The sequence below is a fragment of the Canis lupus genome, chromosome 10 (genome assembly GCF_003254725.2).
Source record: "Canis lupus dingo isolate Sandy chromosome 10, ASM325472v2, whole genome shotgun sequence".
NCBI lineage: Eukaryota > Metazoa > Chordata > Mammalia > Carnivora > Canidae > Canis > Canis lupus.
In genome coordinates this window covers 43,254,925-43,272,449 of record NC_064252.1, presented here as the reverse complement: position 1 = coordinate 43,272,449, position 17,525 = coordinate 43,254,925, and the positions used below count along the sequence as shown (strand labels likewise).

Genomic DNA, 17,525 nt, shown 5'->3' with positions numbered 1-17,525 from the left:
TTTTTTTATAACCTAACTCTGTATTTGCAATTTTATATTCCTTTTCTCATGAAGTCCTACTCCACTCACTTATTCCCCCAAAACTGCATAAGCCTCAGTTCTTATAAAATCTTATATGCCTTGGATAGAACTATTCTTAAAAAGTGATTTTTATTTTTAAGGCAAAGCCACTGACAGCCTCTTCCCTTATTTTTCTAATACTGAATTAAGCTGGAATAGTTCTACATCTGTACTGGGTTAAATGGTGTTCCTCCAAAATTCATATCCAACTAGAACTGTGAATATGACTTTCTTTGGGGATAGTTTTTGCAGAGGTAATCAAGATCATGCTGGATTAGGGTGGGCTCTAAATCCAATGATTTAGATTTCCTTGGTGTTCTTACACAGGAGGAGGGAGACATGGACATACACAGGGAAGAAGGCCACGTGATGACAGAGACAGATTTGCTGTGAAGTTGCCACAAGCCAAGGACTGCTGGCAACCACCATGAGGTAGAAGAGCCAGGGAAGAATTCTTCTTAGAGCCTTTGGAGGAAGTGCAGCCATGCTGATGCCGTGATTTGGGGCTTCTAATCTCCAGAGCTGTGAAAGAATAGATGTCTGTTGCTTTAAGCCACTAAGTTCGTGGTAATTGGTTGGAGCAGCCATAGGAAATGAACACAATATTCTATGCATTAAACTGATCTAAATTCCAGCCGTTGTACCCTATTATTTGGGTGCAATTATTTATTAAAGAGCATTTACAACACTGTATATTTTATTTACTCCAAATATCACATCTTAGATATAGAATTCCAATGAATGAAAATGAACAGTACAAGAATACATGAAGTAAATACTGCAACATTTAAGACTGGCCTCACTTAAGCAACAGGAAATGCCAAATACTTATTACATCTTTAACCACTGACTTGATCTTAAAAAATAAAAGGCCAGGATAATCTACATTAATGAATGTGATAACACATTGCCTATCTCTAAACAGATAAAAGCATAATTTTTAAGTTTATCTACTTTGACTTAATAGTTCAAACCTGCTCTTCTAATTAAGAAAAAAATACACGTTAAATTTTTAACTGGTAAAATCATTTCACAGCTATAAAAGATGCTAATGACACCATCCTCTACTAGCAAAGAACAATATACAAATAGAGCTTTCTGACCTATTAACAATTTTTTTCTACAGTTCAGTGGAAAACTGTGTGTATGGGTTGGGGGGATAGAGGGTGAGTAGTATGAGAGGTAAGATAAGCCAGTCACTGATCAAACTGTTAGCTTACAAAACTTGACCAAACCATTCAAGCTAAAAGACAAATAAATGACAAAGGTCCCAATGCAATGTTTCAAATGATCTCAAGAGTAAAAGGTTAGAGATAATCCATGTTGCAAATGCTGTTTTTGTCCTCAAGAGCCACACAGACCAACTCAGCTTTATGACTTGGGCAGACTCCCTCAACGGATTCTGTTGTTACCTGGGCTCACGCTCTTTCCCTGGGGACTGTCTTACGCTGAGAGGCCTCCCTGCTCTGCAGAGCTACCCCTCTGCCTGCCGCACAACTACAACAGTGGTTCTGCTGCTGAGCTCTGCACATACGAAGGCCTGTGCCCATGGGCCCAGGCCCCACTTCTGTAGAGAAATGCCTACTCGTCGGAGAATACATCTACCTCTCTTTTACAGGGGCTGTAGTCAGAAATGCTAGTAGAGCTTCTTTAATCATTTTTTAAAAGATTTTGTGACGTTTCAGCAATATGGGGGCCTCCCTGATTGTGAAGAAACTGCTCTTCCTGGTCTGGCCAATTCTTAGAGACAACAAAAGACCCACCACTGAGCACACCCTTCCTATGAAAACCAGCCAATCCACAGCCCACACTCTCAGCTGCTTTCTCTATCTGGCTCTTATGCTCTGGAAGGCAATATTCCTCTGCCCTAATCACCCAGAGTCAGCACCACACAAATAGAGGTCAATCTGGCTTATAGCCCAGAGCCCTCTGACATTATCCAAGCTAGCCAATCCTAAGATGTTCCTCTGCCCTGCCTGGCCTTTCCTGCAAAAACACTCCATTCTTTCCCAGCCCTCCTGCTTCTTCCTCCTCAGTGGCTCTGGTGTGTTTCCCTGTGGCTTTTGGCATGGCATTAGCTTTTCCATGTTGTCACTCGGTTGCCTCCATAAATAAAATCCTCTGGGTATATTTTAACACAACTGATGCAGCAAGAAGGCTGACAATTTTGTCAGAGGGGCAAGCCTCTTCACTGCTCCTGACTTGCTAAATAGATTCACTAAGTAGCCTGCACTGCCTATGAAAGCACAGCCAGCTGTTGGCATGCTTGTACTCTGGCAGCTACACTTATGCTGCACCTGCCATATGGTGACATGGTGTTCCAGCCTAACTTGTAGGAAGACCTCAAAGGCGTGTGTGTCTATGGTCCTCATTTACTCTTAAGCGCTGTAGCCTAGGCTGATGGGAATCCAAATTCCCTACCGGGATAAATAACTGGACTCATGGCTCCCACATGATTGCTTACCCTGATATGCCTAATTTCTGGACTAATGACCCTCATGGACTAGGATAACTGGAAAACACACAAGGCACACATGGACTTGCTGTAGCTGTGACACTTATGTCTGAGCTACTGGCATTTGCAGAGCTCCCATAGGCAAGAGGCTTTTCCCGACCAGGACCGAGAGTAGCTTCCTCTAACAGACTGTTGAGATGTAAGCCTGACCGACTAAGCCAGCAATGCCAAAGCCAGTCAGGCCTGCTCGACTGAGTTAGCTCTCTCCTCATTCTGTGACCAACTTATCCCATCACACTGATGCCAACTTCCTCCAGAATATCTTCCTTTTAGAAAGTGTCTCTGGCAGAAATCCAAGTGTTAGTCCCCAGGACACTACAGGGATCCATCAGTAACATGATGTGAGAGCCCTCCTCATGGAAACCACGGATCTCAAAAGGCTTAACATGTTGCTTCAAGGGGTGCCTGGGTGGCTCAGTTGGTTAAGGCTTTGACTCTTGGCTTTAGGTCAGGTCATGATCTCTGGGTCATGAGATCAAGCCCCGCTTTGTGCTTTGCCTGGGTCCTCTGTAGCAAAGGCTGTAAATGTCCATTGCTGGGGGCCCCTGCTCTCCTTTCTCTGTGGGATACAATCCCTCTGAGGGGATCCCTCTTGGTACTGAGCTCCCCTGGACTGAGGGTTGGGGCTAATGTGCCTGAGGACCCAGGACGATGGCAGTTCTGCATGCAACCCATCCCTGGAGCACAGCTCCACTGAGGATCAGTGTACTGACTTGGTGCCAGCAGGGATACTCTCAGCTAGAACTTCCTTCCATGGACAACAAAGGAGAACAAGAGAACCTCAGCACCTTCACCACCAAGGACTGCAGTAGCCCTAGTCAATTATTGCCACCAGCAAGCCCTCCATAGTTTGGGCCACCAAAGATCTCCACAGCCTTTACTGACACTGAGCTCATCTAACAGGCCTGCGTGGAGACTGTGTCACTGTACTCTCCCCACAAGAAATGCACCCTACTCAGACAGTGCCCTCACAGCCCACCTTCAGATAAAAGTCTTTCCCCATCAAAGCCAGTCTGAAAAGGCTGGAGGAGGTAAATTCTCCCTCAAATGCTCAGACATCAATATAAACCCACTAGAAACACACAAAAAAGCAAGGACACATGACATGACAAAAGGGAACACAATAACTTCCAGCAACTGACCCCAAAGAATTGGAACTCTGTGTGAGTTACCCGAAAAAGAATCCAAAATAATTATTTCAAGGAAGCTCAGTGAAATTTAAGAAAACACAAGTCAGTGAATTCAGGAAAATAATGCGTGAATAAAACAAAAAGTTCAGCAAAAAAATTAGAAATCATAAAAAATAACCACACAGAAATTCTAGAAGTGAAAAATACAATAAATTAGATGAAAAATGCAACAAAAAGTTTCAGTGAAGCTGGCTCAACAAGCTGAAGAAAGAATCTTCATGGGGTAGGTGAACGTAAAGACAGAGAACTGGTACTATCTAATCAGAGGCCAAAAAAGAAAAAGAGTGGAGAAAACCTATGTGAATTACTGGACATCAGCAAGCAAAAAAATATTCGTATCAATGAATGTCATAGAAGGAGAAGAGAGAGAGAAAATAAATTAAAAAATAATGGAAGAAAATCCCCAAACTGGGGAGAGATATGGATCATCCAGGCATATGAAGCTCAAGGTTTCCCATACAGATTCATCTTGGACAGATCTTCACCAAGACACAGTATAGGGAAACTCTCAAAACTCAAAGACAAAGATGGGATCCTGGGTGGCTCTGTCAGTTAAGCATCTGACTCCTGATTTCGGCTCAGGTCATGATCTCAGGGTTGTAAGACTGAGCCCCATGTCACAATCCATGCTCAGCAGGGAGTCCCCTTAAGATTCTCTCTCCTGGGGTGCCTGGGTGGCTCAGCTGGTTATACCTCCAACTCATGATTTCAGCTCAGGTCATGATCTCATGGGTCCTAAAATGAAGCTCCATGTGGGGCTCCACATTCAGTGGGGAGTTTTCTTGAGATTCTCTCTCTCTGCTCCTCCCCAACACTTGTGCATGTGTGCATGCTCTAAAATAAATAAATCTTAACAAAAAAAATATTTTCTCTCCCTTTCCTCCACACCTCTTACTCTCTTTCCCTCTCTAAAACAACCAATCAATCAATCAAAACGAGAAGTTTGAAAACAGCCAAAGAGAAAAAAGACATCACATACAAGGAAACCTCAGAAGCCTATCAGCAGATTTCTCTGCAGAAACCTTGCAGACCAGGAGAAAATGGGATGAAGAAAAAAAACTGCCAACCAAAAATGTTTTGCCCAGCAAAGTTGTCCTTCAGAAGGAAATAAGAAATAAAGACTTTCCCAGATACACAAAAGCTGAGGGAATTCATCACCACTAGACCTGCCTTACAAGAAATGCTAAAAGAAGTTCAAACTAAAACTAAAACTAAAGGATGCTAATTAGTAAATTAAAGCATAGAATATAAAATTTACTGGTAAAGATAAATATATAGTCAAATTCAAAATACTCTAATCAAATCGCTTTGAACTCTAGCATCTAGGTTAAAAGACAAAAGTGTTAAAAAGAACTACAGCTACAATATTTTGTTAATGGACACACAATATAAAAACAGGGAAACTGACAGCAACAACATAAAATGTATGGGACAAGTAAATGTGTAGAACTTTTAATGCAAATTAAAGTTAACTTGTTATTAGCTTAAATAGACTATTAAAACTGTAAGATATGTTATGAAAGACTCATGGAAATCATACAGCAAAAACCTATTAACAGATACATCTATGATAAAGAGAAAAAAATTCAAAGCATACCACTATAAAAATTCACTAATTCAGAAAGACAGACAGTAATAGAAGAAAAAAAGGAACACATTAACTATAAAATAATAATAATTCACAAAATGGTGATAGTCACTGCCTATTAATAATTACTCTAAGGTAAATGGTTTAAATTCTTCAATTAAATGACATAAAGTGGCTAAGGATAAAAAAAATTAAGACTCAACTATATGCTGCCCACGGGGACTCAATTAAGCTTTAATGACATTCGCGGGCTAAAAGTAAAGACACAGAACAGGATATTCCATGCAAATGAAAACCAAAAGAAAGCAGAGGTAGCTATACTTAATGTCAAATAAAACAGACTTTTAGTCAAAAGCTATAACAAGAGGGCACCCAGTTGGCTCAGTGGTTTAGCGCCGCCTTCGCCCAGGATGTAATCCTGGAGACCCAGGATTGACTCCCGTGTTGGGCTCCCTGCATGGAGCCTGCTTCTCCCTCTGCCTCTCTCTCTCTCTCTCTCTCTCTTTCTCTCTCCCCCCTCTCTATCTCTGTCATGAATAAATAAATAAACAAATAAATAATCTAAAATAAAAAGCTGTAACAAGAAACAAGGTCATTATGCAAAGACAAAGGGATCATCAATTCATCAAGAGGATATAACAACTGTATATATAGATACCACATATCAGGTACCACATACCTGAATATTTAAAAAAAAATTATTACCAGATCTGAAACTAGAAACAGACAGCAATGCAAGAGGGGACTCTAACCCCATTTTCAGCAAGGATTTCATCTAGAGGAAAATCAACTAGAAAATAATGGGCTTGAACTATACTTTATACCAAATGGGTCTAACAGACATACTGAATATTCTACCCAACATCAGCATAACATACATTCTTCTCAAGTGTATATGAAATATTTTCCAGGACAGATCATGTATAGGTCACAAAACCAGTCTTAAGAAACTTAAAAGATGAAATGTTATGAATTATCTTTTCCTAACAATGATAGGAAGCTAGAAATCAATAACAGGAAGAAAGTTACAATATTCACAAATATGGAGAAATTAACATACTTTTGAACAATCAATGTATCAAAAAAGAAATCAAAAAGGTTTATCTTGAGACAAATGAAATGGAAACATAGCATATTAAAACTTACAGAATGTAGCAAAAACAGTTCTAAAATGGAAGTTTATAGCAATAAATGCCTACATTAAGAATAAAGAAATATATCAAATAAACCTAATCTTAAACTTTAAAGAACTAGGAAAAGAAGAACAAACTATGTCCAAAGTTTTCAGAAGGAAGGAAATAATAAAAATAAGAGAAGTAAATGAAATAGACACTAGAAAGACAATGGAAAGGATCAATTAAGAGTTGTTTTTTTTTAAAGATAAAATTGACAATTCATTAACCAGACTAAGAAAAAAGTGAGAAGATTCAAGTAGGTGATAAACGAAAGAGGAAACACCACATATAATACTACAGACATACAAAGGACCGTAGGGGAGACTACTGTGCTGTGAGCATTTATGTCAAATGACAGGACTTAGAAGAAATGGATAAATTCAAAGAAATATACAAATTACCAAGACCAAATCATGAAGTAATAGAAAATCTGAGTATGTCAATAACGAACAAGGAGATGAAATATGTGATCAAAAATTTCAAAAAAAAAAATTTCCTAAAAGGAAAAGCCTAGAATCAGATGGCTTCACTTGCAAATTATATCAATCATTTAAATAATACCAATCCTTCTCAAACCATCTCAAAAAAATGGAAAAGTGCATATTTCCAAACTTACTTTACAAGGTCATTATTGCCCTGATACAAAACCAGGTAATGGGCACTACAAGAAAAGAAAATTACAGACCAATATCCCTGATGAAGATAGACTTACAAAATCCTCAACTAAATACCAGTCAGCCAAATTCAAGAGCATATAGAAAAGATTTACCCATTATTTACATCATGATTTACATCGTGATCAAGAGGGATTTACCCTTGGGATGCAAGGAAGGTTCAACATATGCAAATCAACCAATATGACATCCACATTATCAGAATGAGCTTTTCAATAATGAAGAAAAATATATGACAAAATTCAACAACTTTTCATGATAAAAACTCTCAATAAGTTAAGTGTAGAATGAATGTTAATGTCATAAAGGCTACATATGATAAGCCCATAGCTAACATCATACTTAACAGTAATAAGTTAAAAGTCTTTCCTCTAAGGTCATGAGTAAGACAAAGATGTCCACATTCACCACTTTTATTAAAGATGGTACTGGAAATCCTAGCCCCAGCAATTGAGCAATAAAAATAAATAAAAAGCATTCAAATGGGACAAGAAGTCAAATTATCTCTTATAAATAGAAAACCCCAAAGGTCCCACCAAAAAACTGTTAGAACTAATCAATGAATTCAGTAAAGTCACATGATACAAAATCAATAGTATTTCTATACACTAACAACAAATTATCAGAAAGAGGAATTAAGAAAACAATCCCATTTACAATTGCATCAAAAAACAATAAAATACATAGAAATAAGTTTATTCCAGGAGATGAAAGACCTGTACATTGAAAACTATGAGACACGGATGAAAGAAAATGAAGACACAAATAAATGGAAAGATATCTTACGTTCTTAGATTGGAAGAATTGATATTGTTACAATGCCCATATTACCCAAAGTAATCTACAGATTCAATGTGATCTCTATCAAGATTCCAATGGAATTTTTCACAGAAATAGAAAAAAGTCCTAAAATTCTTATGGAAGCACAAAAGACCCTAATAGCCAAAGCAATCTTAAGAAAGATGAATAAAGTTGGTAGCATCACATTTCCTGATTTCAAACAAAATTATCAAGTTACAGTAATTAAAACAATGTCATGCTGGCATAAAAAGGCACACAGACCAGTAGAACAGAACAGACAGCACCAAAATAAACCCATGCAGATATGGTCAAGTAACCCTGACAAGGGAGCCAAGAAAACATAATGGGAAAAAGATAGTCTCTTCAATAAATGGTATTCGGAAAGCTGGGTATCCACATGCAAATGAATGAAAATAGACATCTATCTTATACCTATAAAAATTAACTCAAAATTGGTTAAAGACTTAAATGTAAGACTTGAAACTGTAAAACTCCTAGAAGAAAATGAAGAAAAGAAACTCCTTGATACTGGTATTAGCAATGATTTCTTTTGGGGTAAGATGCCCAAAGCACGGGCAAGAAAAGCTAAAATAAACAAGGAGGACCACAAAGTACTAAAGTACTTTTGTACAACAAAGAAAATGATTAATAAATTGAAAAGGCAATCTATAGAATGGGAAAAAATATTTGAACCATACAGGAAATGAAATGAACTCATATAAGGAATGAAATTAGGATTTCGAAATCTCTGCACCCTCTGTTCACTGCAGCTTCTTCACAATAGTCAAGATAGGGAAATCTTAATGTGTTTCAATGGGTGACTGGATAAAGAAAATCTCTCTCTCTCTCTCTCTCTCTCTCTCACACACACACACACACAGTGGAATATTATTCTGTCTTAAAAAGAAGGAAATCTTATCATTTGTGACAACAGGGATAAATTATGCTAAGTGAAGTAAGCCAGACACAGAAAGACAAATACCATATGGTAACACTACATACGGAATCTTTAAAAAAAAACAACAAAAAAGCTGATTTGATAGAAATAAGGAATAGAATGGTGGTTGCTAGGGGCTGGGGAGAGGGGGAAATGGGAGATGTAGGTCAGAAGGTACAAACTTTCAGTTATAAGAAGAGTTGGTTCTGAGGATCTAATGCACAGCATAGGGACTAGAGTTAATTAGTTAATTATCATGTTCTTAAAAGCTGCTGAGAATAGATTTTATACATTCTCATTACACATACACTGTAAAGTGACAGCTGTGTTATCTCAATGTACATGTACATCAAATCATCATGTTGTACACTTTGAATATACATAATTATATTCATTCATTTTTAATAAAGCTGGGGAGAAATTTCTGATTGCACTTTCCTCTATTTAAAGGGAGATATGTGTTCAGATGGCTAACAGATACATGAAAAGATGCTCAACACCACCCATCAGGGAAATACAAACCAAAATCAAGATGAGATACCATCTCACACCTGTAAAGATGGCTAAAATTAACAACACAAGAAATAATAGGTGTTGGCGAAGATGTGGAGAAAGGGAATCCTCCTGTATTGTTGGTGGGAATGCAAACTGGTGCAGCTACTCCGAAGAACAGTACTGAGGTACCTCAAAATGTTAAAAATAGAAAATACACTACAATCCAGCAATTACACTATTAGGATTTACCCAAAGGATATAAAAATACAGATTTGTAGGGGTACATGCACCCCAGTGTTTATAGCAGCATTATCTACAATAGCCAAACTATGGAGAGAGTCTAAATGTCCATCAACTGATGAATGGATAAGAAAGATGTGATATATATATATATACAGGATGGATATTATTCAGCCATCAAAAAGAATGAAACCTGTCATTTGCAACGACATGGATTGAGCTAGAGTGTATTATGCCAAGTGAAATAAGTCACTCAGAGAAAGACAAATACCATATGATTTCACTGATGTGAAATTTAATAACTAAAATAGATGAATATATGGGAAGGGGGAAAAGAAAAAAGGAGAGAGGAAAACAAGCTATAAGAAACTCTTAATGATAGAATAAACTTAGGGTTGATGGAAGGAGGTGGGTGGAGGATGGGCTAGATGGGTGATAGGGTAACAAGGAGGGCACTTGTGGGGATGAGCACTGGGTATTGTATATAAATGATGAATCACTGAATTCTATTCCAGAAACCAATATCACACTATATGTTAGGTACCTAAAATTTAAGTAAAAAAAAATAAATGGGGGTATGTTGCCCTCATGTACATTAAAAATTCATTACATGTTAGGCCCTTTAACAAGTTTTCCCCCTCCCTTTATAAATTTTTCTATCTTGCCCTCATCCCACAAGGGATATAGGCCAGATTGAGGGCACATACTTTCTTGGGACCCATTAATCACAGACATTCCCACAGGCCAGGCGGCTGCTCAACTGTTAAGAGACCCAAGTGAACCTAAACCAAAAAGCAAAAGCAAAAACTGCCCAGTGTAGCTGCCCACCGTTCCACTGACCGTTGGTCTTATTACTGCTGGTCTGGTTGCTTTCATTGGTTTGCAAACACCTCAAGTAAACCACTGTTTCAAGCAAACATATCAAACCCACACCAACCTGAGTGGGTACCCACTTAAAATGGATACTCCATGTCTCACACCCCAGACAACATCACTCTGGTCAGAAGCTCACTACTCAGATAACATCTCCCAGACCATAAGCTTGCCACTGGAGAGAACTCTACCTTGGACACTAGAATTTATGCCCATGGACTACCTTTGCTAAGTCACAAATTAGACACAGGGCATTTTTAGTTCTCTTCCTTCTATATTAAGAATTCTATTATGTTTCTGAGCTTCCTGCCCGTTTAGTGCATTGCCCTGGTATATTCCTTGCTCTCTGCCAAAACACACACTCCTACACTCTCATGCCTAAAGTGAAATCTGATAGAAGTTACTATCTGTACAGTATTCCAAAAAATGAATGGTGATTATTACTTTCCCCAGGAACTCTCAGTCAACCCCTGAAGTCTCTGGGAGAGGACCACTCACTCACTGTCCACTGCCTTCTCCTACTGCCCTCTCCAGCTTTCCACCAGAACCTCCTGCCCCGGGATCCCTGGGTGGCGCAGCGGTTTGGCGCCTGCCTTTGGCCCAGGGCGCGATCCTGGAGACCCGGGATCGAATCCCACGTCGGGCTCCCGGTGCATGGAGCCTGCTTCTCCCTCTGCCTGTGTCTCTGCCTCATTCTCTCTCTCTCTCTCTGTGACTATCACATATAAATAAAAATTTAAAAAAAAAAAAAAGAACCTCCTGCCCCATGTCTCCAATCATAATACTCCTTTCCCTTGGTTACACATACTCACTGCTTAATCATTAATTTATTTACTAAATTATCACAGGCTCCAATAGCATAACTGCTGGACCTGCCATCTTGACTCAAGAAACATATCAAGATATTATTACCACACTCACACTTTTCATATAGTTTACAACTCCACCCAGATAGTGTTGAAGATCCCCCAAGATTCCAGATCTATGATCCTGGCTAATGTGTATAAATGGGAACCTTAGTTATAGACCAGCCTCAAGGACTCCCTACACCCCTGCCTGTGCTTCTCCTTTCTACTCTCATAATAAAATGCTTTCTGTTCTGTTTAAGCTAACATATGCCTTACTCTTTTATGTCTCCATTCTCATCACTCCAAAGATTCCTTAATATGATGTCACATCAGAGGGCCAATTGTATTAATCATGTGTTTAAGAAGTATGATATTTTGACACCTTGGGGGCCTCACTGGCTGAGGAGACCAAGGGCTGGTCTTGGGCTGGTCTTGGTCTTGGGCTGGTCATTCAGAAGAAGCAAAGGGCCCACAAGGAAGCATACCTTTCATATGAGAATTAACCAGTCCAGAGCCTAAACTCTGAGCCACCTTCTTTGTCTGGCTCTTACAGTCTAGGAGAAAAGAGTCCTTGGCCTTAATCACCCAGGGCTCACTACCAGACAAGTAGATCCCACCCTTATAATCCAGAGTCCACCACCATCATCCAAACTAGACAGTCCTAAGCTGTTTCCACTGCCCTGCCTGGTGTTTCCTACCAAAACACAGTAAGGGCTCTTCCCCTCACTCCTGCTTCTGCCTTGTGGCTCTGGTGCTTCCCCATGTGGCCCTAAGTGCATGCCTGTCATTTCTAGGGGAAATATGAGTAGCAATGAATTTTCCTTTCAATGCCATGGACCTCTTTGGCAACTTTAGAAGTCTTGGGCACAATTCAGAGCTAATGTCCCCAACTAGTCCACCCACCATGGGGGCACTTGAATTTCTTCAGTAGTTTATGCTACTGCAATATTCTAATACTCAATATGCTAATGTTCACCCAAAAGCCGATACACTACTAAAAGCTATTTGACTAAAAGCAGATTTGGGTACATTTTTTTTAGCAGTTGAAAGGCCAAAGTTAAGGTGAAGTTAAGGCGAGGAGCTGCAAAGTGGAAAGATCTCCCACAAGTCAGAAGGCAATGCCTCAGAATGAAACATTAGTCCTAGTAGGGATGAGGTGATACTGGGCAACAATCAGGGTTCAATTTTTCCCACATGACTTGCATAGCTCACCCTACTCATTCAGATCTAGCCTCCCTGGTTTTTAGTTTTGATGAACTATAGAATCAGAACAGGGTCTTTTAGTAGGGGCAAAGCTACAGACAAATAACTTTTTTCTGCAAGCTGCCACTGGCATCCATGCTGAGAATGAAGATAGGGACCTCTCTACCCTATTCCATAGGGGTATTTAGAAAAAATAAAAACCCATGCCTTAAACAAACAAAAACCACTCACATTTATTTTCCCTCCTAATGCTTTTTCTTCCTCATATCTGTCACATTATTTGACAGATAGCATCTAAATTTTAAGGAGTGGTATCTACCAAAGTAGATACATAAAAGGAGAAAGGAAGAAGAAACAGATGAGTACTTTTAAAAAGCAATGTAAAAGCCATAATGACTTCTATGTAATACAGCCAGGTCAGGCAATGGAGTATTTTGATTATAACAACTGCCAGTTTTCAAATAATTTTAGGACAAAAATGATAATATCACAGTTGATGGCAATTCTACCATCTATAATTTTGTTCCCTGATGATTAAAAAGTCCTGTAGTAAGACTTGATATGTGTTACTAGTTGAGATATAATTTACTAAACAATCTTGGTGTCTTTTGATATGGGAGGTAGGGGGGTGATGCTTAAGAGAAGAAAGGACACCTTTAGGGTTATAAAATGGGATAACACTTCCAAAAGTTGGCACATGAACTGGTTATGAACCACTTATTGTGGTTGCATGGATAAATCTTAAAATTTAAAAAACAATTTAATTCAGAACTTTAAAAAATATTCTAACATTCTGAAGATGAGCATACACAGGGAATGTGATACCCTAAAAATCTCATGAGCTTTCAGCATACTGCCCATCAGGATATCAGCTGTATTTCAGAGACGTAGGCAGGGATGGAATTATGAGTCAAGCCACTTAGGAGAGTGAAATGGAAAAATACCTAACAGAGTGTACAGAATGTACTTCAAGTACTATACTTAAAGAAGAAAAATTACTCCTCCACACTGTTATTATTACTCTAAGTAGATTCTGTTTTTATTCTGATGCAACTAGACCGTTAGTGTTGGAACATTTTCAGTAAAATTAAACTTGAATGTTCTGACTCTGAATGAGACCTTATTTTCTGAGAAATATTAGACATGACATCTCCATGATAGAAAAGAGGTGTGTGTGTGGAGGGGAGCTGTTCTACTGCTTTAGCTAAATTAGTAGCAAAATGAGCAAACTGGAGTTTAGGCTTCCTTAAATTTGTAAAAGGAAGCTTCTCTCATAATATGACTTGAGATATTATTTCCCTGGTCCAACTTCCTGAGAAAGAATGTCATCTGAGAGGTACCTGGGTGGCTCAGTCAGTTAAGTGTCTGCCTTAGGCTCAGGTCATAATCCCAGGGTCCTGGGATCGAGCCCTACAATGGGCTCCCTGTTCAGGGAGAGTCTGTTTCTCCCTCTCTCTCTCCTTATCTCCCTGCTCATGCTCTCGTGCACACATATTCTCTCTCAAAGAAATAAATAAAATCTTTTTTAAAAAGAATGCCATCTAAGTGCTCACGAAGTGGCCATCTGCTCCTGCTCTGCTTTAGGTAGACACTAGATGCTCAACAGAGCATGAAGTAGTCACAGTCCATTCCCTTGGGTGTCAAAAGACAAAGACAACAGAAAGTTTTGCTGCTCTATTTACATCATTACTGACAAACAGGCTTTTACACCAGAATACTCAGAATGAGAAGACAACTCAGAAAGAGGCAGACATAATTAGGAAGAGATACGTTATAGCTCTGGTAAGAGATCTGTGCCAGTTATGACATTTCAGGAGTAAGACTGAGAAAGCAACAGCATCCAATGGGTACAGGAGAAGCCCTGGTACTCTGAGCACAGAGACTTAATTTCAGGAAAGCTCCTGGAGAAACTATGATCACAATGTGGTTATTTTACACATTCCCAGATGGAAACAGCAATGATATGGTTTCAGGGTAGGAAAGATTCTCCAAAAGAAAAAGAAAGAGAATGGTCAGTACATACCTATTTTCATGAACCATTCCTAAGAAAGGTCCTCTGACATATTAGATACAGTTTTGCTTTCTTTTAGATGATCAGCTTAGGATACACATCCTAAAACTGCTGGATATTGTCATTAACACATGAATCAATAAAACAGTTTAAAAATCACTTGGCTAAACAGCCTTTAAACCATGTTCAAGATGAAATTTGAGATTTGCAATAAGTGAGGCACTAGAAACATCTGACTGGAAATACTTTCACATTTTCTCTTTATGACTAAGTTACACAAGAATAGTATTTTCTCACTCCCATAATGGAACTGAGCTTTAGCTTGAAAACTCCAATGAAAACAAAATACAATCATAGAGTCTTTCTAATAAAATGCTTGATGGATTGATAAACCAACTTTTGACATTATGAAATATATTTGTTAAAATTCAAATATCATATACCTTGAATGAATAAAGCGAAACTTAAAACTGTGATTTATTCCCTGGTCTGGTTCTCATCATCTTTTAGTTAAGAACATCCACAGCATATACCAAGAAGCCAATCAACACACCAGCTGGTTAGGCCAGTGAGGACAATTCAGTATCTCAGGTTCAAGTGGTTATTTCAATTAATACTACCAACATCTGTTAGAGGTTGAAGTTGTCATTATATGGTTCTTTAACAGATAACACCAGGTCTTATCACTTCTACAACTTCTTTTCAAAAGACACAAAGCCAATTTTTAGGTTGAGGATGGAGGAAAAACTTGCCGAATATTTACATCCCATAACCATCTCCCTCTTCTTGCATATTGTCCTGTTAGGCTTTCCTGGAATAGATAAATTCCCATTCCACAGGAGCTTTTTAATATCTTCATATATGACTGGGTGGATGGTAAACTCAAATTACTGATGGGCCTAATTTCCAATGCAAATCCATCAGAAAGAGGGCTATTTTCTCAATGCTTTGTATCTACCAATTTAATGAGATAGGGTTATGCTTTCAAGGAGGTTTTTATTTTTATTTATTTGCACTAATTTGACTATGTTTGACATCCCAATGCATGTACAGTTTTAGCTAACTTTTGCTCTCACTCTTCATTGAGTGTGTATAAATATGTATCCTTAAGTCACCATACTGTTCTCAGATTTTCTATATCCAAGGTACACCTTTGTGTATTCTGACGTTCATTTGATTACAACATGCAATGTACAACACCTGAACTACTGCAGGACACAAAACACAGTTCTATCCGGCAGCTACTACTTCTTGGGTGAGGACTAATTTTGGCTCCTGCACTGGACAACAGTTTGATTCCTCAATTTCACAGACAACTTCACAGTGACACACAAAGCCTAAGTGCATTTTCAGTTAGCCTGTGCGCTGAGAAATCTGCTTCTAGATAAAAATGTGGTTTCCCCCTTACTGTCTAGCCACTAAAGCATGCTGTTTCCATCTGGTGTAGCAAAATACTTTACTGGGGAGGGAGTCCTTCTTTCTTGCAAAACCTAAACCACTCCTCAACCATCTGTGGTGTTCCCTGCTGTTAGCGAACTACAAAGTAGAGCATCTGCTTCAAAGAGATTCTCTTAGGTTCTTTTCCAACCATAGGCTCTGTTCAAACTTCACACTAACCTTGTACACAGTCAGGTTCCACCAGGCACAGACTTTTAACATTTCAGTAGGAGTCAATGTTTGCTAAATGTTCCATTTTGTAACCCTATTAACAAGCACATTACAAAGCATGATGAATGGGATGCTACTCGTCCATGCCTAGCACTCCTCAAAAATGTACAAGGGCTCCCAGAAAAAATCAATTATTTCTCTCCCTGCTATTAACCAGCTCCTGCCGACTATTCATCTTACGAGTGATGATGACCAATATTCGCCGAATGGCAAGCAGACGCTCTTTAAGTGAGATCATGCCAAGAATAGCCAGCTGAGCCTTGCGCTCCAATGGCAACACTGCCAGGATCCACCAGGACCATGCAGGACCACTAGGGTTACTCTGAAAAAGAAATGAAAGCAAAACAAAATTATCATCTAAAATACAAGTCTCTTCCCTGATACTGTCCTTGTGTTTCACCAACAAGTCATGAGGAAGAATTAAATGCCACTTTGTCTTTTAGGTCTACTTTCCATCCATTCAGCCCTTGACATACAAAGTTTACATTCCTGTTACACATTTAAATATGGGAGAACTCAAAATATAGAGCTTGCAATGAGAAGTATCTTCCACAAGGAAATTCCATGAATTATTTGCTTCTGTTCTCTCAAAGCTCTAGTTGTGAGTATATATCAGTCAGAAGAGGAGATCATACATTTTTACCTCTATTTCCAATGTTGTGTTATTGTTTTTTAAGTTTTAAATACACTTTAGAAAGTTCAATATTAGGAAGGCAAAAAATATGTGTCTGGGTATTATAATGCTTCTAATATCTATGTGATGAATGTACACATATAGATGCAACATCTATGTATGAATTATTGTTAATCCCATGAATTAACTATATAAGAGTTATTAAGCTGACAGCCTTTATTTCACATACCAAAACACACAATTCTGGATTGAGCTCTAAGCAAAGTTGGTCATAAAGTTGTTCTCAGTATTCCTGGCATTAAGAACCACAATATCCAGGCCTCCCTGTTTCCTGTCTTGGATTCTCCTCCCAATTCCACCCAAAGGTATACAGAATCCCACTGGGAACTACAGAGGGTGGACTCTGGAGTCATCTTAGCTTAAGAGGAGAAAGATTCTACTGAAAGTTTGGGAGTATCATATTTGGGACAATTTTTGGCTTCAAGGACAGGACAGTCATGAGTTTGGACAGTCATAATTTGGATGGGGGTGGGGACAAGACAGAAGTCCTCGAGAGACAGAAAAAGAACCTAAAAATGGATGAGAGAAATATAAAGGACATTTCACCTTCCCC

General features: G+C 38.7%; 1 protein-coding gene across 1 annotated transcript in view; it reads right to left on the bottom strand.

The window, feature by feature from the left end:
• Positions 1 to 739: 739 nt before the first annotated feature.
• LONRF2 (LON peptidase N-terminal domain and ring finger 2) overlaps positions 740 to 17,525 on the bottom strand; it is a 47,250-nt gene continuing 30,464 nt past the window's right edge. The window contains exon 12 of the mRNA XM_025463994.3: positions 740 to 16,600. Coding sequence (XP_025319779.1) covers positions 16,406 to 16,600 — 195 coding nt within the window. The 3' untranslated portion in view covers positions 740 to 16,405. The remainder of the gene's footprint in view (positions 16,601 to 17,525) is intronic.